Below are 24,130 nucleotides of genomic sequence, written 5' to 3' on the forward strand. Positions count from 1 at the left end.
AAATATGAAAGGGTTTGACTTTTTTCTTTCAAATGGGCAACAAATCCGGTGGTGTGTGTGTGCTCTGGGTGATCCTGTTTCTCTTTTTTTGTTGTGGGTAGGGCGCAGGTGTTGTAGCATATTTGGGTTTTTCTTGGGTTTAGTTGGCACATTTTTTCATTCCTGTGTTGGTTTCATGCGTGTTGCATGCTTGGCTTTCTAGTTGGTTGTTTTGCTTTGTTTTAATGTAGTTTTTTAGCTACATTAAATATTTCTTTGTATTTGGGTCTAGCACTCCTTGGGCTAAGTTTGAATACAATAATTTGGCTTATCAAAAAAAAAGTTCGTGATTAATTCATTTTCCAATAACTTAATTAACTTAGCACATCCAATAGTAAGAATGATCGATCATGAGTTTATGACCATCACAAAGAAGCACCCAAAAATGAAAATACACAAATTCTAATAACACAGCTGCGCAATAGCAATGAAAATAGCCGTATACAAATAGCATTAACCTTGGAGGTGAACTGGATAGCTCATCTTTGCAGTCTAGAATCTTGAAAAATTAACTTTTTCACTAAAACCGCGAAAAATAACTTTTTTGCAACCTGTTACAGTAACCACATATTAATTGCTTGTTCTCATACATTCAGGGTTAAGAATTGTGAGACCCAAGATTTTAAGCTTAGAATAAATTAGTGAAATTCCTTATTAACGAATAAGTTCGATGTATCGTGAAGGGAAACCTGAACGAGAGTTTATTAGATGAAATAGATTTATGAAGGAGAAGGTTCAGGAAAAGTTCAAGGATTGTATCAAAACCAATAAGAGTTATAGCACGACTAATATTCGCCTAAACCTAGGTCAAAGACACTAGTAAATAGCTAATTTACACTTTAGGACGCGACAGAAACTAATTCCAAAAATCTTCAGAGAAATGTCAGAACTTCTCTTATTCATCTATAAACAAGCGTTTCGATACGAAACCCTGGAATGTACGAACGTCAAATTCCAATTCTCGGAAGTTTGCCGAAACGGAATCCCTGATAGTTCAGAAACCCTAAAATCGACGGACGATGAAGACTTTTTCTATTCGGAGCTTCAAACGAAGATTCCACACGCGTACACCCATTTCTCTTGATGTTTCCAATCTTTCTTCAGAAGGAAGTTTCTTCATTCGACGTCAAACGCAAAAAGTAGTTTTGCGGCATATTTCAACCCATACTACGTTCAAGCTATTTTCTCACTTAAATGAACCAGGAACAAGTATCGACATTTTATAGAGAGATACTTAACTCTGATGCATAATATGACAACTTCATATTTGTTCTGATCGTCTCACAAATATTCTTTAGCTCAGTTTTTACTCATTTCTTTGTCAATGGATCATTTTAATTTGCTCAAAGTGATCCAAACTTATATTTCATTATTTCATAGAGTCTCTCATAATTTTTGGTAAAGTAATATATCAACTCTATATTTTTCTCTTAACCTTGTGAGCTAAATTCTTCAGTGTCTAAATCAATTCGTACCGGTTTTATAAATATCTTCCCTAAATATCTAATAATCCATCCTCATCCTCTGTGACTCACGTTCACTCCCTCCTTCTTTTTCATTGTCATGTTTCTTTCTTTCTTGCAGCAGACCATAATCTTTCTTTCTTATCCTTCTTCTTCTTCTCTATTTTCTATATATATGTATATATCCGGTACCACTCTCTTGTCCACTCACGCTGCTCTCTTTCAATTCAGATTGCATTAGCATTCATTACAATTCCAAATTCTCTCTTGTTCACTTTCATTTTCTCTTTACAGCAAACCTCATCATGTTCCATTTCTTCTTCCTCTATCTTTTTCTCTCTTTTCCTTCCCCTGGGCAGCATAAAAAAACGCACATCATGGTCCCTTTTCCTCCCTCACGTGATTCCTCTCTTGTGCAGCACCATCATCTTCATCTTCCAATTTTATGGTAAAACTTCTTCTCTTTTCTTTGATCATCTTTTTAGTCAATTAAATTTACCCTTTTAGTTTCCACACCTAGTATCTTAATTAAAGTTATGACTATGGAAAGGATCTAGTGAACCATGGTTTTTATTTCCAAAAAGGTTGAGTTCTTGTCTTTGTAAAATTTTCAATTAGAGCTTTTTCCAAAGTGCTTTTACAAATGTTAATCCCCATCACCGGATCTATGGATTTCACCGATTAGTTTTCTAAAAACTTGTTTTTTTGAGTTAAGTGATTTTGAGATTTTAATGATTTTAATTTATGCCTTGATTATTTATTTTTTAAATGTAAAAGAAATGGCTTTGGAAGTGATTTTAGGAAAAATGAAAATTTATACCTAGGTATGTAGATGTGACCGAGCCTATGGCATGTGTTTTGGGTTTGGAAAAATCAATTCTGAAACTTGTTTTTGTTTAGTGAGAATCATAAGCTAAGTGTGAGGACTAAAAGTTTATTAAGGGAAAACTTTAGGATTAAAACACAAGAGGTTGAAGAGTTTTGGGTTAAACTTTAATTATAAAAGTACTGGGGTTTATTTAATAAATTTATAAAAGATTGAGGGTTGAAAAAGAACTTACTTTTATGTGAGGACCTTTTCGTGATTATGTGCTTATCAAGGGACTAGGGTTGAATTATTTAAAAGTTGAGGAGTTGTTTGCGAAATGTGTTTTTTTAAAGGACCTTTCTTTAAAACTCACAAATATTTTATCTTTGGACTTTAGTCCTTGAAACATAAAGTTTGTGCATTTAGCCTAAGTGAGCTAGAAAGATTGGCTAAGTTTGTTATGGAACTTTAGATGTGACTTTAGAGGCTAAGGTTTAGTATGTGAACTTGTGAAGGGTACGAAGGACGAAAGCGCATTGCGACGAAGCTAAAGAATAGAAGGAAGCAAGCCGACGCGGAAAACAAAGATGTGATAGGATTGTAGTTGCAGTTTAGGAAGAAAATTGGCTAAGGTAAGGGCAACTCTCCTAGTTATTAGCTATATGATTTAGGCGTCGATAACTTCGACCTGTTTATTGCTTTTGATTATGACTGTTGGACTGGACTGGGAAAATGTTTTATGAGGCTTCGGCCATTGTGAACTGATAGAGGCGTGCGTCTCCGTTTTCTGGAGGCTTCGGCCGTTTACTGGTTTCCGTCTTATTGTTTTATAGTGGATAGACATGTTCTATTCCTTTAAATTGCAAAAGTGCATGAATCTGTTTTATGCCCAAACCTTATGGGTATATCGACTTCGAATGCGGAGTGTTTTAAGAGTTAGCAAGTAGGACCCGACGGAAGGTCTGAGCTACTGCTGACGTGATGGATCGAGGTTTTCTCAGGAAAGAGAACTTGGGGATGATATTGATCTTTTGACTTGTTAGATTTTGAAACAAATGAATGCATAAGACTTGATTTGAGAATAAATTCCATAATGAATTAACTCAAAATAGAACACTTTGAATAATAAAGATAAACCATTTTGAGGAAAACTTAGGATATGAAATGAGTTCGAAAATGGGAAGGGACGAAGATTCGAGGTTCGAGGAAAGATAATGATTCGAGTTGTGAACATCATGAAGAGGAGCCGTTATGAGTAGAACCGCCATTAAGTGCAGGTGCTACTCCTTGTGTGAAGTGATTGGTCAATGGACCGACGTTTACCTTAGGGAAAAACGATAGAGACATGAACCATAGCTAGACACGTATCCGGGTGAGGACGAATCGTGGTTTGCTAGCTCTTGCATACCTGCATGACTTGATTAAGGGGCTTGTCCTTAATCCTATTAATTATTCTTTGATTAAGAGGTTTGTCCTTAATCATATTATTTATCCATCGATTAGAGAGGATGGACCTTAATCGTATTGTTTACCCCTGGATTAAAGTGGCTGGACCTTAATCCTATTAACTACTCTTGAGTAAGGGGTGTGACCTTAATCATACTATTCGTTATTGGATTAAAGAGGATGGACCTTAATCCTATTATTTGCTTATGGATTAAAGAGGATGGACCTTAATCCTATTATTTGCTTATGGATTAAAGAGGATGGACCTTAATCCTATTATTTGCTTGTGGATTAAAGTGGCTGGACCTTAATCCTATTCTTTGCTATTTGATTAAAGTGGTTGGACCTTAATCATATTATTTGACCTTGGATTGAAGTGGCTGGACCTTAATCCTATTATGTGTTAGTTGATTTAGAGGATTGACCTTAGTCGTACTATTTGTTATTTTTCCTAAGAGGTTAGACCTTAACTCCTATCATTTGGATCGATTAAGGGGATAGTCCTTGATCTTGTTATTTGTTTGTTGATTAGAGAGTATAGAGCTCATCGTGCTAGATGATTGACCGCCGAGTCGTGCGTTTCCATTAGTGAGACGTGACGCTGCCCTGGCAAGGGAATGAAGATACATCTAGGCGCAGGCGGCGAGTGATGGACTGATAACTTGACGTTCAAAGGATAGAGAACGACTTATGCTGTGTCTAATTATTATTCACACGCTATATAACTATGCTAAATCTAGCTAGGACTTATATTACATTACTCTAGGAAGTTGACCCTTTCTGCCTTGTTTGCTTTGTTTGTGTTTGAGCGGTCGGCAAACTGCCAGGCCCTAATAGGTGTTGCTTCGAGTAGCTGTTGATTGCTGCAAGGAGGTGATTGGACTGATTGACGAGAAGATTTGCTTGGAGTGAGTGAACCAACCAAAGACTTGTAAAATAATAGTTAGATGTAAGGCTGGAGCCTTGGGTAGAGAAGCTTACCGTCATTGGTTGAAGCTCGTAAGGAAGATTGTAATACTTACTTTGGTCTTGGGTAGGTTCCGATGCATTACTCTTCTGCGAATCTCCAGTGAGGGGATTGTAGGAAGTATATTGGACTTAGGGTGTTATCACATTTTGAACTTTGTTGTCGGTTAAGATATTACTTCATTGTATATTTTATACGACTTGAACATCCGTCGTCACTCACGGGTGCTTGCCTTGTCAAGGCCGGATGTAAGGGTTTGGGTAAGAGTATACATATCAGGTTTTGGAAATGTTTTGGAAAGAAAGCAAATGAAAAAAAATATACCCACTTTTATTAAATCCTTGTTGGAAAATAATTCCATTTTATTTAATAGGTTACTAATTGTGACCCCCAAAAGTTGGGGTGTTACAAGAATAGGCTTAACTGAGTTACTTGGTTCCTTCAACTCTTTTAATTGTAAAAATATACTCCATCCGTTCCTAATTATAAGACCTAATACAAAAAATTGCGCTTATTAAGAAAACATTAAATGTGTTTAATTAGTGTATTAGTTTTTTAAAAATGCATACATTCTTCCATATTTACCCTTTGTTATTTTCTCAATAAATGGTAGGTGTTAATTAAAACTTTGGAATTGAAAACACAACATTAATGTAAGGGTCATATATGGAAGAGTATAATACTTTTTGCTAGATTATTGTTAAAAGTCTTATATTTAGGAACTATAAAATTTTAAAACTAGGTCTTATAATTAGGAACGGAGGGAGTAGTATTTAGCATTGACATTTCCTATGGTACAAGCAAAAATATTGTGGGTCAAATACAGGAGTGACATGTACCAATAAGATAATTACACTTGGATTTATTGGTAAATTAAATTGTGGACTTCTTAAAACTATGAATCAACCCAATAAATTTGTTGTAATTATAAACTAGCCCAGAACTTTGTGTGTTACAAATTGAGTCCTTCTACAAGATGAAAAAAATGTGAACAGCAGGTTAATTTTCTCACCTTCTTTCACATCTGTTCATTCCCTTCTTCATCTTAGGGTTCTTTGGTTCGCTCATATAGGTGCATCAATACGAATTGTGATCAATATATTGGGGGGTTTTGTCGGCAATCAACGTCGTAGCAGCAATTTCGTCAATTGGGGCTCCGTAGAAGGTGTTTAATTTCATTATCTTCGGTTAGGGTTTGTTCATCATCTGGGCGTTGAAGATCGCTCTGATGCGGAATTGTGAATAGAAATTAGCAAACCTAAGTTTCATAAAGGGAAAGATGGAAGGGGATGCTGAACAGAGAGGAAGGAGAAACCCTAATTAGCCCAAATTGGGGGAAAACAACATAAAATCCATGACAGATTTCAATCATGCAGAAGTGGGTAGTGCCTTCATGATCAATCAGTGGCCTCCTTCGGTGTTTTTATCCCACCTTGGCTATTACTCTTTCACGTTATGCCCCTTTCCCCTATTCCTCTGTTTTTTCTCACGTTATGCCCCTATTTCTCTGTTTCTTTCTCTCTCTCTCTCTTGTTTTCTTTTTTTTTTTACTAGTACCGTGTATTTGTATTTGATGGGTGGTTTTATATATATATATTGTGGCTTATCCAAAAAATGGATGAGATAGAAAACGAAGACAGAAATTGGATTGAGATGAGTTATGGAAAGGAGTATTTGAAGAAAGTGAAGAACATCTGTTCAAAAAAGAAAGAAAGTGAAGAACATAAGATTAAAAACATGAAGATGAAGAACCATTGAATATTGATATAAAAGTGGGGTTATTAAGCAAATATTGAATGAATAAGGATAAATTAGAAAATATTATCTAGTCACCACTCACTTATCCATATCATATTAAATGTATTAATATTATTGGTCCATCTCACTCTTGTACCGTACACTCATCTAAATTTTTGGGCACCGGAGTAAGCACCTTTAGCATCAGTTGCACACAACGTGAAATAAAATATGTCAAATGAAGCTGTTATAAAGATCAAAAGACAGTTCATGGTGACAAAAGGAAACAGTCACAGAGAATATGAAATTTGTGGCCATAAAGAGAAAAAGCAACTCTCATGCACATCTTAAATTGTAAAGAAATAAAACAGCTACTGCCTACTGGGTTGAATTCAATAAAAGAAAATCCCCAAGATCAGTGAAGATCAAACGTTATCACAAATGTCTTGGTAGTCTCCTTCAGTGACAAGCAATTTAAAAAAAAATCATGTAAGATTAATAATCACTATAGTGTGGCCGAGAAAGAAAGCCTACAAACAAGAAAAACAGAGTAGCATAAATAACCAACCTGAAAGCCAGTGATCCTTTTTACAATGGAAGGTAAAAAGGATAAAGATGATTGTTAGAAACTACTACTACATCATATTTAGGACTAATACTTTAAATTCAGATACTATCCTATATTACAAGTATAAGACTAGGATAGAAGTTATTTACTAGGCTTCATTTGTCAGTACTAAATGAAGAACCACTCCTGAACTCCTCAGAAAACAAGCTCCCCCCCCCCCCCCCCAGCACATTCTAGCATAATAACTTACTTATTTTCCAAAACTCTATGAATTATGATGTCTTAACTAGTACAATACAAGCAACACATGGAAATCTAAATATGATGAAAGTGAAAATGTATAAACAGATTAAATTTAAAACGAAGAAAATCACAAACCCAAATGAACCAATGAATTAGACAACAATGATGCAAATAGAAAATGGTAAAAGTTCTTCCAATACATTTATTCAAACATTACTTTTAATTAAAAAGTACTGCTAGTAAATAAGCTCTTAAAAGAGTTCCTAGCCTAACTTCCACAGAAGCCTTACAAAAAATTACTATCAAACCTTAATACTTTAAATTAAAAGATGCATATTACATCTACTATTGATTAATAGAGATCCCAACAAAATCATCAAATCTACCTGCTAGAGGACAAGGTGATGTCAAACTCTCTGTGTGGACCACTGGCTCATGGAAGATCTTTGGGAACTTCAAAGCTGGCCAGCATTGAAAATGAAAAATCTTAGAAACATTGTGAATAGAAGCTACCAGGACATAAACAATTAAATCAGACAAGGAAGGCGGCGGTAATCCTTCCTCATCCTCAGAAACATAGCGCGGCTGGTTAAGGGGAAAATAGCCAATCTCCCCAGTGTAATCAGGAATACTGAATAATTTAGTCCAAGACTCGCTATTTCCATGCTCCTTCATCATCCAAATATCCCAAAACAACAATCGCAAATGAGAAACGACACACAAGCTATCGCGCAACACGCCCAATGTAAGGTTTGTTTGGTCTATTCCAGCCGGCAGCCGAAGTTCCTGAAAGGACTCCTTCCCTAAATCTAGAGAAATGATAAACCGCACAGAATTCCAATGGGCAACCCCAATCCAGTTAATTGTTCCCTTTGAAAATTTTCCACTATTATCATGCGGGAGAAAATTCTCCTCCATTGTTCTCCAAGAATTGGTACCAAACGTATGAACCATAACTTGAGCTTTAAGACCATGGGTGAAGATTCTAACTGCCTTATAGATTCCGGTGCGACGATCGTAACCAAACCCTAATGATGTCTTTACTGTGTAATCTCCTGCGTTTAACTTCTCCCATGGCGGAGATTTCGCAAATGTCTTAGTGCAAGGATTCCATGCAAGAAAGGTACGAGTATTGAAGTCGCACAAACAAATGATGCCATCGCAAGAGCCAACGACGACAGAATGGTAGAAATAATGGTTGGGAGGGTACGGTATCGGCGTGGTGGCGGTGGGGTTCGCCGCGGTAAATGCAAAAGCAGGTTGAAGGGAGTAAGAGTTGAGATGGTTCCTGGTTTCTAAGATGATGGTGCGGCGGTTGAACTCGCGGAGGTGCTTTCTGGCGAATTTGGAATCGGAAATCAGGGAATTCCAGGATTTGGAGACGCACTGGAATCGCAGAAGAGGCTTCACGGGAAGCCTGCAGAGGATTTTTTCCACGAGCTCGAATGGAAGGGTTGGAAGCGAGTCGCCGGGAGGGTTGGAAGAGGGAGGGAGTGAAGGTGGCGGTGTTAGGGTTCCACCGCCGTTGGTGTCACCACCTGGCGCCATTTCTAGGGTGATGATTGAAGAAGATGCAATGCAACGACCACGAGGCAGAAAAAGACAGATTACCGCTTTTTATTGACGTCGATGGTAGTAACTAAATATCAGCACAAGCCCGGGCCCATTTGATATGTCATATTAGTACAAATTTATACCATACGTTATAAGTTAATATTATTTAATCTAATATGTAAATGATGCAATGTATAAATTACTTTCAATATATAGATACATCACTCTCAATATAAGTAATTAAACAATAGTTCATTCATGTATCTCCAATTCGGTTACGCAGTCTATTCTTCACAATACTCATAGCAGAGAAAGTTTTTTCTATCGTTGTTGTTGCAACATGCAATATCAGTGCCAATTTTAAAAGAAGATAAACTTGTGGATACAAAGAACGCCTATAATCATCATAGCACTGATCATGATCAACAAAGATAATGGCATACAGGACATAAATTGTAACACCCCGATTTCGGTGGCGTCACTTTAGTAACAAAAAATAAACTTAATGCGGAAAACGTGAATATTTTTTTTTCGTCGATAACATAGACAAGACTGAAATAAATAAAACTCTAATGCGAAGGATAATCAGAAACTAATATACAATAACAAATACAGCCCCCGCCGTAAGTACCCAACCTCGTCACGAGTAACCTCCAGTGACGGAAAGTAAAAGAGAGTAACGCCCGTAGGCAAAAGTACAGACCAAAGTAGAGGTGAAGTGTCCGCAACACAAACCTCAAAAACGAGAATAAGTTAGCCCAATCGGCCTGAAACAAGACCTCCTAAGTCCAACCAACTCTCTGTGATTCCCATAAAGAAACCACACAAAAAGCTATAGGTGGGAAACTACCCTGTCCCCAAAGAAATAAATGATGTTCAGAGCTAAGACTCTACTCCTATACTAATCCCATCTCGAGGAGCTCACACCAGCACTAAAACCTACATGCTAGCATGATCGTCGTCCGAATTCGAAATCCAGAACGACCTAGACTATGTACACCATCCGTCCTCCTCTCGCGAACGCGATGCGCTCCTGTTCCAGCATCTCAACCCTAGTTCCCCCCAAAGGGTGAACCATCGTGAACCAGCCCGCCAAAGACATCTGACAAAGGGCGTTTGTCCGCCAAAGCACACACAGAAGACGCGAGGGTCAACTCCAAAGAATTATGTAAATAATACTACCAATAGATATAGATAAGAGAATAGCAACTTAGGCTTATAGCTAGGGATAACATCCTAGGGTTGCATATTCCATAATGAACTTAACAGCAATAATAACAATTAACATGTTCCAAATAGGATAACCAAATAACAATCACATTCGACAACTAAATTAGTATGCATGTTGCATGATATGCAATGCAGGTTAACCCAGTCAACCAATATGCATTCCGGAACGGATGGACATCAAACGGATCAATCCTAGCACCAGCAACGGTGGGACCATTCTGCCCGCGTGCCTCTTACACCAAACATAGGTATGGACATCAACCGAGTCAATCCTAGCACCAGCAACGGTGGGACCATTCTGCTCGCGTGCCTCTGGGATGGACATCAACCGGATCAATCCTAGCACCAGCAACGGTGGGACCATTCTGCCCGCGTGTCTCTTACACCAAACCAAAGTAGCCAGATCAGTCGTAACCCGTAGGTCTGCCATTTCGGTCTGCTACTAAGAGTCACCTAGCAGCGCTCTTACGCGGAAATCCTGGTCTTATAACCAATTTTGGAATCCGCTGTGGTCCGGTATCTCGCCGTGTTTAAACCACTTAATGAGTGCATGCAATGCAGTGATTAGCCAAACAACGTCTCCGAATCTCACCCGACACGTCGCCACGTGTTCTAGGTAAATTAAAGTCTTTAAAAGCTTACCCTAAGGTAAAGTCGATTCTGCGACAAAAGACACTTCTTCACAACAACATGGTAACTCATGATGATCTCCAAATCATCCGACTCATCTCAATCCGATGGTCACAACTGCTCAACGAGCACAGAGTATTACACTCTCGGAAACTAACGGTTTCCCGGACTTATCCCCAGGATAGCCCAACAACGCATAGCTGCTCCAACAGCGCAAGAGCATCAACATACTCAACACTTCTCAACTTCCTCAACGATTGGATCCGACGACACTTCTCTTTTTCCAAAGACTAAGATTTGCATCCGAAGCTTCCTTTCGAGTTTACTATCATTAATTGAAGATTTAGAGGTTGTTTAATGTCTTATGAGTTTTCTTTTCAAAATAATATCCTTTTAGTCTTATCGCAAAATATTATAAGTTCTCGGAATCTTCTAATCCCCAAATTACCCCAGAGAATGTCTCGATCCTTGAACACCATAACAAGGTCCGAATCTCATTCGTCCTATCAAACTTTCTCAAAACTCTCAAAATAAAATCGGCATGACCTGCCCGCTATTCTCACTATACTGAATCTCATATTTCATTGCAAAAGCATAATTACATCATCACAGTCAATCAACATGTCATATATCAACATATTAAGCAATAACCACATAGCACTTAGCATATAAGGCATGCACCACACATCCTAGATTATCCACATAGCACATAGCATGTAAGTCAATCTCAAAAGCATTCAGTAGATGAATCATCTACATTGTCAGCCGAAGCCTCAGAAAACATTTTCAAGTCACACACAATCCAGTGCATAAACAGTAAACAATGTCGAAAGCATCGACCCTAAGCATTAACTAGAGATTCAGTGAGTAGCCCTCACCTGTAGGTTCTCCAGAGTTATCTCCTAAAGCTCCTTCACAATCAAAGCCTTGCTCCGCTGGAAATTCCTCAAAATCACCTTTAGAGCAAAACCACAGAAATACTATCAGAATCTATCGGAAACTAAGCTATCAATACATCACTAAGGTTACACGAAGTACTATATACTCCAAGGTACGATAATCTAACGCGAAAGGACAAGTTTTCGGAAAAGGAAATTTTCCTCCTCCCCCCTAATAGGTTCGGCCACTTTTCACAATTATGGGGCTCGATTTTTCTTCGATCAAACTTGGTTCCTATGCTATCATTAGCCGTAACTAAGGGTATTCTGAACTCGGAAAAATTATCGGATCAAAAACTGTCGCAGGGGTATTTTGGTCATGATTTTTAACTTAGAAATTTCAAAACTGAAATCCCAAAAACCAAATTTTGCAGGGACGTCACCAACGACGTTTATGACAACTAATCCTACTAGCACTAAGCTAAGGCGATAGTTTTCAGCCTAAAGGTTGAAGCTTTACTCCAAAAACTCCAAAAATGGGTATTTAAGGCTAAAATTGATTCCGGCGGAATTCCGGCGACATAACGGAAAATCTAACCCGGCAGAAGTGATCTTGGGCATGTAAGGAAGAGGTTTAGAATCAGAAATGAAATATTCAGGATAGTTTTGCAAAAACCCATAAACTATCAGCTCAGAAAAGTCTACAGAAAAGCTATGGAAAAAGCGATCAGAGGTAAGGATTAGCGACTATACCTCGAAACCTTGAAGCAGCAACTAACGGATCAACGATCAAGCAAGTAATGAATAAAATTCTTCTTCCTTCTTCCTTGGTGAAGCTCGCGGCCTTGAGGAGAGAAAATGGAGGAGTTTTGTGTTTTTTTCTCACTTGTTTGCTATATATAGAAGATGGAAATTCGCGGGAAAATGAAAGTTTCGCGAATCTGATTTTTCCGGCGTCATTCTCCGTGAATTAATATATATGTTTTGGCAAAAGAATTCCAAAACTATAAAGAGGTCTCCTTGTATTCCGGCACAACCACTTCTTTTTCCACAAAGATTAGACAAATTAGATTCCATCACCTACATTCCAAGCCAACAAGAAATCGCAAATTGAACATCAAAGTTGGATGCAAGTGTTATACTCTCTACTCTCAAGTGTTTGGGCTTGTGTTTAATCATGCTTAAGCAACTCTCATCATCTCATGAAAACATGCATCTATCATAGGCTTGACAAGATTCTAACACACCAATTAAATTGAACAAATGCATACAAAGATCAAAGGACTTTTGAAGGTTGTAATGAGGCTAAGGTCAAGGAAGGATTTATGAAAGATATTCAGAGTTAAGACCTTAGGAAAAATAAGAGCAATGGGGAAAAATTCAAATTAAACTTACTCACAACCCCAAGAATTAACACATTCTTCCTTTTACAACTTCATTTTTTTCAACTTCCACTTCCTTTTCTTTCTTTAGTACCTTCCTTCACTTTGTAACTTCTCTTTTTTTATTTCTTTTTCTTTTTTGACATTTGCATATTTTTCCTTGTTTTTTCTTTCAACTTCTTTTCAGCTTGCTTACAATTTATCCTCAAGGAAGGCACCTCTTTTGAGCAACTTAGACCATGCATTCAAATAAATCACCCCCGCACTTGTTGAATACTCATTCCCAAGTCAATTCCATAGCTCTTACATTTCCTAAGGTAAGGTGTCATCATTGTTTTTCACTTAGGCTTGTAATGAGCTACAAAAGAATGGAGATATTAGGCTCAAAGGGGCTAAAACAAAGGTTAAAACATGCAAGGTCAGCTTTTTAGGCCAATAGCTTATTGAAAAAGAATGCCTTATCACTTCAATGTATACACATGAACAACAATTTCAGTCAGAATCAAGTCAAGTTCTGCAGTGCATATAAACATGAGGAAATCACACAAGAAAGAAGAGAATCATGGCAAAGACATTACCATTCAAATGTTTGGTCCAAATCTCACAAGGTAGTCCTCACATGGCAAGCATATAACACAATGAATCCAACAAATCAATTCTCAATGCAAATCATGATGGACTCAAAATACAAGTAACTTCATCCAAGAGAGACATGAAACTTAACAAAAAAAAAAGGTTATATTGCTCACAAACTCAGCATCTCTAAAACTCAATAAAAAAGTGTGAACTATTTTATTGAAAAGAATAAAAACAAAGCAAATAAATTAAAATAAAATTGCAAACTATCCTAACTGAGGTTCTACTACTCCTAAATAATATTCCCACCCCCACACTTAAATCACACATTGTCCACAATGTGAGGCACAAATCATCAAATAAATTTAGACAAGTGTAATAAAAGAGAAAGGTTAGGAAAAACCAGGGATCAAGGGAGCTGGCGAGACATGAAACCTGGTAATGCTCTGAAAATGCTATCACCTGGGTCCGGTGGAGGCCTTGCATTAAGAGGAAGCTCATAGTCTTGAGGCACAACAACGACAATCCACAAGTCAGGTGGCTTTGGAGGGATCTTATCTGCAATAATCTTAACAAACTCAAACTGTTCACTAGCACCTTCAGCATGACTCATGACAATGTTCAGTTTGAGTGAAAACTTTTTCCAAGCATGTGTACCACCTGAAATAAGAGTAAATGAAAAATCAGTACATTCAACAATCAACTCTTTGTCTGGAGGCTTCGGTAGAGGTTTCAAAACATATTCCTCCATGGAAATTGATTGCTTGCAATCAACAGAGTCTTCAATAAGCACGACTTTTTCAAAAATGTCTAGATTAATTAAAAGCGGCTTATGTGGAAAAATTGCTAATTTAGAACCACATTCTACATCCATCTTCTTAATTTCATCCCCTGCAAAACACTTCTTGAAATCATCCAACAACTTATTTTCTTCTTCACTATGATAAATCTTCTCACTCTCATAAGTTCTATGTGGAAGAGGGAGATATATTTCTTGTTTGTTGTCCTCATCATTAGAATTAGCATCAGAAGCAACATCGACTTCAAACTCATTAACATCACCAGAACCATCAGTGCTAGCATCAAGATGAGTATCAACACAAGGATTAACTTCATCATCAATCTCTGCATCAGCTTCATGTTGCAATGTGGGAGCGTGTGCAACTAGCTCGTTAACTGGAGCTTGTATATTCGCAGTATCTTGCAGGTGTTGATTAGCATTTGCATTGAGATTTGCAGACATTTGGTTCAACATGTCTTGAATTTCTTGCAATATGGAAGGTTCCTCGTGTCGAGGTTGTTGAAACTGGGCTTGGTTTGCTTCATATTGCTTTGAAAGGTCTTCCAAAAATTGGGGTGGATCATTCCAAGGTTGATGGAATTCCTCTTGTGAATGATGTGGATCATGAAAAGGATATTGAAATTCCTCTTGCAGGTAGTAGCATGGTGGTGCATAAATAGACTGTTGGAATTGCCCTTGTGGATGATAGCAAGGTTCACACCAAATATTTTCAAAATTCTCTTGTGGATAACATTGAGGTGACTCAAACTGTTGTTGATAGCTCTTGAGCAACATTTGTGTAACAGAAAATTGTATCTCGTCGAGTTTGGCTTCTAGCTTATCAAGTTTAGCTTTCATCACTGCAAAAACTCCACAAACTAACACTTGTGATCCAATATTATCTTTTTTTTTCACCACAATAAAAAAGAAAAAAAAAACACGTTAGTAAAAAAAAGAAGAAAAAGAGTTCAACGTTAGTAAAATAAAACAAGAAAGAAATAAAGAAAACAAAAAAAAAAAAAAATTGAACGAGACCTGAAACAATAAAAGGAAAAAAAAAGTTAGTAAAAGAAACAAATCTACTAATAATAATAAGAATAATAACTATGAAGGGAAAGGAGACAGAAAAGATAGCAAAATAAAATAAAAGAGAGAAAAGATAGAGAAATAAGAAAGTGATAGTGATATAAAAATAAAAATAGGAAAGAGAATTAGAAGATATCAGATATGAATAAAAGATATGTGATAGATATAAAAGATATGGATATAAAATAAAAACACAATCTAGAATCTAATAATTAAAAAAAAAATCAAGTGTGACTATAACAGCTGGTTCCTTTTTTTTTGTTTTTTTTTTGTATTTATTTTAATAAAAACGAAAATAAATTAAACAAAAAAGGGAAAAAAAATACTCTAAAAACAATTAATAATCACCAAAGTCCCCGGCAACGGCGCCAATTTGACGAACGCGCTGTCGCGGGTGCGTGCCAAAGTATTCTGCTTTGAATGCAGTACAAGGTGTTGAACACCAGGATCGATCTCACAAGGACTCGGTGAAGTATTAATTGATAATAGAGTAAAACAAAGCAATTAAAAATGGGGTTTGATTGATTTGATTGTAAAGTAACAAACAAAACTTAAAAGAGATTTAATCAGATAAAAGAAAGTGTTAGTCATCGGATTATAACATTCAAGTGCAACAAACCTTCATTGGTTACAAAAGATTAATTCTTCCTTATTGTTTCCCTAATTCGTGAGAGTTGATTAACTAAGCGAAAATCAATTCACAGTTTCCTAAACTAAGCGATTAAGAAACAGTTACGAACTAACATGAACTAAGCGAACATGTATCAACTCTTATTTCTAAAACTACGGAATTAAGCAAACCCTAGATCAGAAAAAGAGATGAAGAGAATTAATAAAGAAGAAATTTGCATTAAGAATTGAACGTCAAGTTAGCAAACACAAGAATATTAAAAATCCTAAGACTAACTATGGAGTTTAGCAACTCATACTAGAAAAGATGGAAAGATATGAGAGGGGAGGAGGTGATGTGGTGTAATGGTGAGGTCTAACAAAAGCCTAAAATCACTTATTTATACTAATAAATAAACTTGTTCATCAAGTAACAATCTTTGTTATCTAAATCTTTTCTAAATCTTCACAAAATCGGGCTCACATAAAGGAGTAAGCTGCTGAACAATCAGGCATTCGCGGGTCCCACAAGAAGTCTGAATCTTCAATTGAGGTAAACATGAGAGTTGTAACTCTTTAAGTCAGCTTCGCGGGCCTTCAATCGGATCCTAATTCGGAGTTCTGTAGCCCAAGATATGATCATTTTAGTGCAGACTGTTCCAGACTCGCAGGATTAGCGACAGCAACTTTGCAAGGCCATTTTGACCATGTTAGAGGCTTGTTCTTCAATTGTGCTCAACATGAAAGTTGTAAGGCTTCGAGTTAGCTTTCCAACGACATATTATGGGCCTTATTTCAATATTTCTAGCTCCATATTCAACCTGTTCTAGCAAAACAGTCACAGAAACTAAAAGTGTAGAATTAAGCTCTTTTCCATCAATAATCCAAATAAACACTAATGGTCAAAACATGGCTAAGTCATAACAATTAAGCACAAAAATGTATATAATGAAGCTTAGAAAGACACATGTAAAGTGCATTAATTATGTGCTTATCAACAACCATCATCAAAGTGACGATTCCCAGGTTTTTGTTCACACTTCTCCTCATCAAATTGTTAGACAAGACACGTTTACAGATTTTTTCCCTTCTCCTGTGAGCAATTCACACCTTGCAACAGTGGTACAACAACAATGTTTGTTCCCTGTTTGTGAAGAAACTCCTGCTTCTGGGCCGCCAGTTGTTGTGTCTACCCCGCTAACAAGTTCTTCACATAAAAGCTCTCAACGGTGACGCCCAAAAGGTAGTAAGAACAAGCCAAAACCGTTGCCAGATGATTTTTTGGAACCTGTTCCGGGGGAGGACGGAGTGTCGACTCGTGCACAACGAACGTGGCTTTTGGGGAAGAAGCTAGGTTTGAAGCCAAGAGGGTCTGAATCCTTGATGCTTAGAGGTTTAGAGGCTCAAATACGACAAAATCATCCTCATCTCAGATAGTGAAGATGGTGCTTTGAGTCTTGCATCATGGTGATTTCTTGCAGCGGTTTTATGCAGGACTTTAAGTGGATGGGAGGAGGATTTTTATGCAGCATTAAAGTGGTATTGTGGATAGGCGTCGAAGATGTTATTGATTTTGGACAGCAATGGGTATGCTATTTGATTGCCCGGAAGAATTTGTTTTTCAAGGCATTGCAAAACAGTTTGCTACTCGTTGTTGTTGATTCCGGGTGTTGGGTAGTTTGTGGGTAATTTGGATCGCCAGGGGATTGTACAACTGATCTGTTTCTTTGTAGTGGCATGGGTTTTTGCAATGATACTGGTTGTGCTTAATTTGGTGTTAAATAGGGTGGTAGTTTTGAAGTGAGTGTCCAGTGTACTTGCTTGTTTGGGTATTGCAGATGTGCTGGTTTTTTTTGTAGGTTTTTCTTACCCAGTTGGAGAAGTCTCGTGGCTTGTGTGCTGGTTTATGTGGAGAAATGGGGCTGAAATGTTGCTGGTGTGCTTTTATGTGATGGTTTGGCTGTTTTGTGTGACTAATTATGAAGACACCAATTGCTGATTGGAGTGTGGTGGCGTGGTTGTTTTGGCAATGTTTGGGATATGGCTACAGGGGATTTTCTTGGCATTTGATGGTGGTGTTTTGTGCACATTAGAGGAATGGTTAATGCTTTGTTGTTGGTGGTTATGCACTTGGGCTGTTACAGTATGTTGTGGTGCCTTTTTAGTAAAAAATTCAAGTTTTGGTATTTAAGGATTGACACTCGCTGTTTTCAGTGTGTGATGTTTGGGTGGGCTGTGGTGTTGTTTTCTTTGTGTTGGTAGTGGCGTGCTTTGGGTTTGAGTACTCTTTTTTCTTACTAGGTTTTTTTTCCATTCGGTTTTTCCTTGTAAGGTTTTAATGAGGCTCATCCTCTCGGCTTAGCTATGCATAGGGGGTGATCTTTGGTCTTGTATGATGGTTATTCCTTACCATGAGAGGGATATTCTCATGGATTTATATCTTTCATTAATAATATCTTCTGTTTTCAAAAAAAAAATTAAAATTTATTTAATTATTTTAAATTTCCTTATTTAAAAAAAAACGAAAATAACATTTATTTCATAAAGTATTTAATGTCTTTTATAATTTAAATAAGGAAATTAATATAATTGAGTGGTTTATATAAGGAAATTGAAGGAAATAAATAATTAATTTTGAAAATATTTTCCTAAAATAAATAGGCAAGACATTAAAATTTATTTAATTATTTTAAATTTCATTATTTAAAAAAAACACGAAAATAACATTTATTTCATAATGCATTTAATGTCTTTTATGATTTTAAATAAGGAAATTAATATAATTAAGTGGTTTATATAAGGAATTGAAGGAAATAAATAATTAATTTCGAAAATAATTTCCTTAAGTAAATAGTCAATGCATTAAAATTTATTTAATTATTTTGAATTTCCTTAATAAAAAAAAGAAAATAGCATTTATTCCATAAAGCATTTAATGTCTTTAATGATTTTAAATAAGGAAATTAATATAATTAAGTGTTTTATATAAGAAAAAACAGAACGAAATAAATAATTAATTTCGAAAATATTTTCATAAATAAATATTCAATGCATTAAAATTTATTTAATTATTTTAAATTTTCTTATTTAAGAAAAACGAAAATAGCATTTATTTCATAATACATTTAATGTCTTTTATGATTTTAAATAATGAAATTAATAAAATTAAAGGTTTATATAAGGGAATTGAAGGAAATAAATAATTAATTTCGAAAATATTTTCCTAAAATAAATAGTCAAGTCATTCAAATTTATTTAATTATTTTAAATTTCCTTATTTAAAAAAATGAAAATAACATTTATTTCATAAAACATTTAATGTATTTTATAATTTTAAATAAGGAAATTAATATAATTGAATGGTTTATATAAGGAAATTGAATGAAATAAATAAATAATTTTGAAAATATTTTCCTAAAATAAATATTCAAGGCATTAATATTTATTTAATTATTTTAAATTTCCTTATTTAAAAAAAACGAAAATAGCATTTACTCCATAATGAATTTAATGTCTTTTATGATTTTAAATAAGGAAATTAATATAAATAAGTGGTTTATATAAGGAATTGAAGGAAATAAATAATTAATTTCGAAAAAAATTTCCTTAAATAAATATTCAATGCATTAAAATTTATTTAATTATTTTGAATTTCCTTATTAAAAAAAACGAAAATAGCATTTATTTCATAAAGCATTTAATGTCTTTTATGATGTTAAATTAGGAAATTAATATAATTAAGTAGTTTATATAAGAAAATAGAAGGAAATAAATAATTAATTTCGAAAATATTTTCATAAATAAATATTAAATGCATTAAAATTTATTTAATTATTTTAAATTTTCTTATTTAAGAAAAACGAAAATAGCATTTATTTCATAATACATTTAATGTCTTTTATGATTTTAAATAATGAAATTAATAAAATTAAAGGTTTATATAAGGGAATTGAAGGAAATAAATAATTAATTTCTAAAATATTTTCCTAAAATAAATAGTCAAGTCATTAAAATTTATTTAATTATTTTAAATTTCCTTATTTAAAAAAAATGAAAATAACATTTATTTCATAAAACATTTAATGTATTTTATAATTTTAAATAAGGAAATTAATATAATTGAGTGGTTTATATAAGGAAATTGAATGAAATAAATAAATAATTTTGAAAATATTTTCCTAAAATAAATATTCAAGGCATTAATATTTATTTAATTATTTTAAATTTCCTTATTTAAAAAAAACGAAAATAGCATTTACTCCATAATGAATTTAATGTCTTTTATGATTTTAAATAAGGAAATTAATATAATTAAGTGATTTATATAAGGAAATTGAAGGCAATAAATAATTAATTTCGAAAAAAATTTCCTTAAATAAATATTCAATGCATTAAAATTTATTTAATTATTTTGAATTTCCTTATTAAAAAAAAACGAAAATAGCATTTATTTCATAAAGCATTTAATGTCTTTTATGATGTTAAATTAGGAAATTAATATAATTAAGTAGTTTATATAAGAAAATAGAAGGAAATAAATAATTAATTTCGAAAATATTTCCTTAAATAAATAGTCAATGCATTAAAATTTATTTAATCATTTTAAATTTTCTTATTTCAAAAAAAAATGAAAATAGCATTTATTCCATAAAGCATTTAATGTCATTTATGATTTTAAATAAATAATTAATATAATTAAGTGGTTTATATAAGAGATTTGAAGGAAATAAAAAATTAATTTCGAAAATATTTGTCTTAAATAAATAGTCAATGCATTAAAATGTATTTAATTATTTTAAATTTCCTTATTTAAAAAAACTGAAAATAGCATTTATTCCATAAATCATTTAATGTTTTTTATGATTTTAAATAAATAAATTAATATAATTATGTGGTTTATATAAGGAAAATGAAGAAAATAAATAATTAATTTTGAAAATATTTTCCTTAAATAAATAGTCAATGCATTAAAATTTATTTAATTATTTCAAATTTCCTTGTTTAAAAAATACGAAAATAGCACTTAATCCATAAGACATTTAATGTCTTTTATGATTTTAAATAAGGAAATTAATATAATGAAGTGATTTATATAAGGAAATTGAAGGCAATAAATAATTAATTTCGAAAATATTTTTCCTTATATAAAACTTGGCTACCGAATTTAAAAAGTAATTAATTTTCTTTACCTTTTCTTATCATTTTGAAATTTGAAATTATTTTAAAACCAAGGAAAATGGGATTCTCGTTATTAATTATTTAAACGTTTTTTTTTCATCTTAAAAATGAAACTTATTTCAACAGGGATTTTTTTGAAAAAAATCGTATAAAGCAATAATTTGACATGAATGATATTGATATTAGACTTACTTAAATTGGCTATTAAAAATAATTTTTATTTTTAAAAATGTATGATAAAAAGTGTTTTTGGTATTTGACTAAAGTTCTTTTTTATATATAATCTTGTTTGGATCTTGACCGTAAAAGGATGACAAAGAAAAGAAGCACCATTGGACATATATGAGTATCTTATTATTATAAATCGCCGGTGAATGCAAAATTGTCAAATATATCAAGCTTGATTCAGCCCAGAAGACAAAGTGATGAAGTCAAGGAAAAAATTGTACGTGTAAAACAAAGGAAAAACAAAGTAAATCATGAGAACAATTCCAGAATGAAAAAAATAACAATTAATCTTGGATTTTATTTGATAAATAAAGTAAATCATGAGAACAATCCTCTCATGTAGATTGAGAAAAACAAAACCACGAAAAGATACCCAAGACAAAACAACAACTGATTAAATTTTGGAATTAATAACAACTAACTAAATATTTCCATACACCACCTTAACTTTAATAATTCTATTTGCTATTCTTTCAAACCTAAAATAAACTATGTCACCGCCTCTAATTTTCATTAATTTGCAGAACATTCACGGGATCAATAATAATAATATACCCTTGATCCATACCGTGAAATTGTTATTTTCAGCGTCTATAGGTCTAATGACACCATAATCCTGTAAAAAAATTGTTGAAAGGGAATGAGGAGAATAACATATTAGGGTTAGTAAAACATGAATTTTGAAGGAATGAGATTAGATTACAATAACACACACCAAAGACATGAAAAATTGATTTCAGATGAGAAAAATTACATACCTTGTATAATCATGAAGAACCACAAAATGATCTTGAAGCCATATAGAAAGGCTCAAAAAATACAAAACGCAGGAGATGATTGAAGAAGCAGTGTAGGTTAAGGAGAAATCCAAATAATGGAGAGATGAATGAAGAATAAGAGTCTTATATAGACTTTTAAATAGAGAGGAGTGTAGGTTAAACAGAAGGGTGTACATTAAGAGGAAAGGATGAATGATTGCCATGTAGGATTTTTAATGAAATTAGTCAATCATGAGATGCCACGTATGCGATGATTGGACCTAGAAAAACCCCTGAATGTATATATTATGGATTGGTCAATTAAAAACCAATTAATTAAGAATTCAGTTTATTTCACAACTTCCATAGTTTTAATGAGTTAAATACGCAGGAGTTTCCTGAAATTGTCTCCCGTACGAAAATAAGTCTCTGAAATTTTTTTTCCGATTCCGAATCCCTGGAATTTCTTTTTAATCATAATAGGTCCCTACTCGTGTTTCTAGCTAATGTGACTTAATTTTTGCTGAGTCAAATATTCCACGTGGCTTTTCTATTTTTTCTAAATACACATGGATTAAAAAAATAAAATTAAACAATTAAACTTAAAATTAAAATCTTATCAACCCTAAATCTAATTAACCCTAAATCCCTGAATCTTATTAACCCTAAATCCAATTAAGGGTTTAATTTTAAATTTAAATGTTTAGTTTTATTTGTTTAATCCATGTGTATTTAAAAAAAATCTAAAAGCCACGTGGAATCACTGACTCAGCAAAAATTGAGCCACCTAAGCTGGTAACACGAGTAGGGACCTATTCTGATTAAAAAAATATTTTCAATGATTCGAAATCGAAAAAAAATTTCCAGGGACTTATTTTCGTACGAAATAATTTCAGGGACCTCCAGAGTATTTAAGCCAGTTTCAATTCACTCAATATTCAGATCAAAACCAAGAAAGGGAAAACTGTGAAGGAGAAAAAAACACTAATTTTGAGAGTGGAAAAAGGAAAAACAAGTCAAAGGGGTGTTGGTATGGAAAATTGAGGCAGATTAGACATACAGTGCACAACAACCCGTGAAGATCGACAATGGAGGAGGGTTGGAGGCGCGACGTGGGACGGGCGAGGACGAGGAGGGAGGCGCTGTGGACTGGTTTGGTGGCTTGGTGGGTGCTTGGGTAGTTGGGTGGAAGCCTGGGAGGGACTTAGTGTACACCGTACACTAGAGAGAGACAGAGTGATTGAGTGAGAGAGTAAGTGAGTGTGAGTCTTTGGTGCAAATGGATGCAAAACTTTGTCTACTATTGTCTACTAGTATAATTTAAAATTTTCAGGGGGTTCAAAATAAATATTATACAGGGGGGTAAGTGCAATTTTTTTGTTGAGTGAACCCCCTCAATTCAATGTACATCCGCCACCGGCCACCACCGCCGCCATCTCTACCATCACCGCCACCACCATTACTATCATCCACCAAAACATATGATGGTATCAATTTAAACCATATGATAAGTTAGATAGTGTATATCACCAACTGTTGTATAGCATTAAATTTTTATCATAACTTATCTCTTCACTAATACAATCAGACTAATACCATTAGACCTTATACTATTCAAGATATTGAACATGCCCTAAATGATTGAAATCATATATTGAATTACACAGTAGTTTATCCCTTTATTAGCCGCTGGAATGAGGCACAATTTCTGGCAGTTTCTGACTGCCAATAAGTAACAGATTGACTACAACTTGTATTTTAGGGTTTTGTAACCCTAGAGGCAAGGAAAACAGCATGAAATATGAGTTTCATTTTGTGTTTGCCATATTTTTAAGATAGAATAGAACAGTACATAAGGCTCTTTAAACAAGAAGCATTAGTTTCATGAAAAAGGGTGAAATAGAAGAAAATAGAATAGAACACTCTCTTAGAACTTTTATACGGTAAAAAATGTCTCTAAATTAAATTT

At 34.2% G+C, this 24,130-nt stretch overlaps 1 protein-coding gene and 1 long non-coding RNA gene across 2 annotated transcripts; one reads left to right on the forward strand and one right to left on the reverse strand.

Moving 5' to 3' along the window:
- The first annotated feature begins 784 nt into the window (after positions 1 to 784).
- LOC130734640 (uncharacterized) lies at positions 785 to 4,870 on the forward strand. The gene is made up of 2 exons (XR_009018025.1): positions 785 to 1,950; positions 2,826 to 4,870. It is a non-coding gene; the product is annotated as an uncharacterized LOC130734640 (long non-coding RNA).
- Positions 4,871 to 7,450: 2,580 nt separating this feature from the next.
- LOC130734638 (F-box/kelch-repeat protein At3g23880-like) lies at positions 7,451 to 8,903 on the reverse strand. Its single transcript, XM_057587147.1, has one exon. It carries the CDS (start codon positions 8,817 to 8,819, stop codon positions 7,617 to 7,619), a length of 1,203 nt encoding a protein of 400 aa, XP_057443130.1. The 5' UTR covers positions 8,820 to 8,903; the 3' UTR covers positions 7,451 to 7,616.
- Between the last annotated feature and the right edge of the window lie 15,227 nt (positions 8,904 to 24,130).

Source organism: Lotus japonicus, chromosome 1 (genome assembly GCF_012489685.1).
Source record: "Lotus japonicus ecotype B-129 chromosome 1, LjGifu_v1.2".
Taxonomy (NCBI): Eukaryota; Viridiplantae; Streptophyta; class Magnoliopsida; order Fabales; family Fabaceae; genus Lotus; species Lotus japonicus.

Excerpts from the sequence above, each read along its gene's own strand:
- LOC130734638 (XM_057587147.1), bottom strand. The coding sequence starts at position 8,819 with ATGGCGCCAGGTGGTGACACCAACGGCGGTGGAACCCTAACACCGCCA.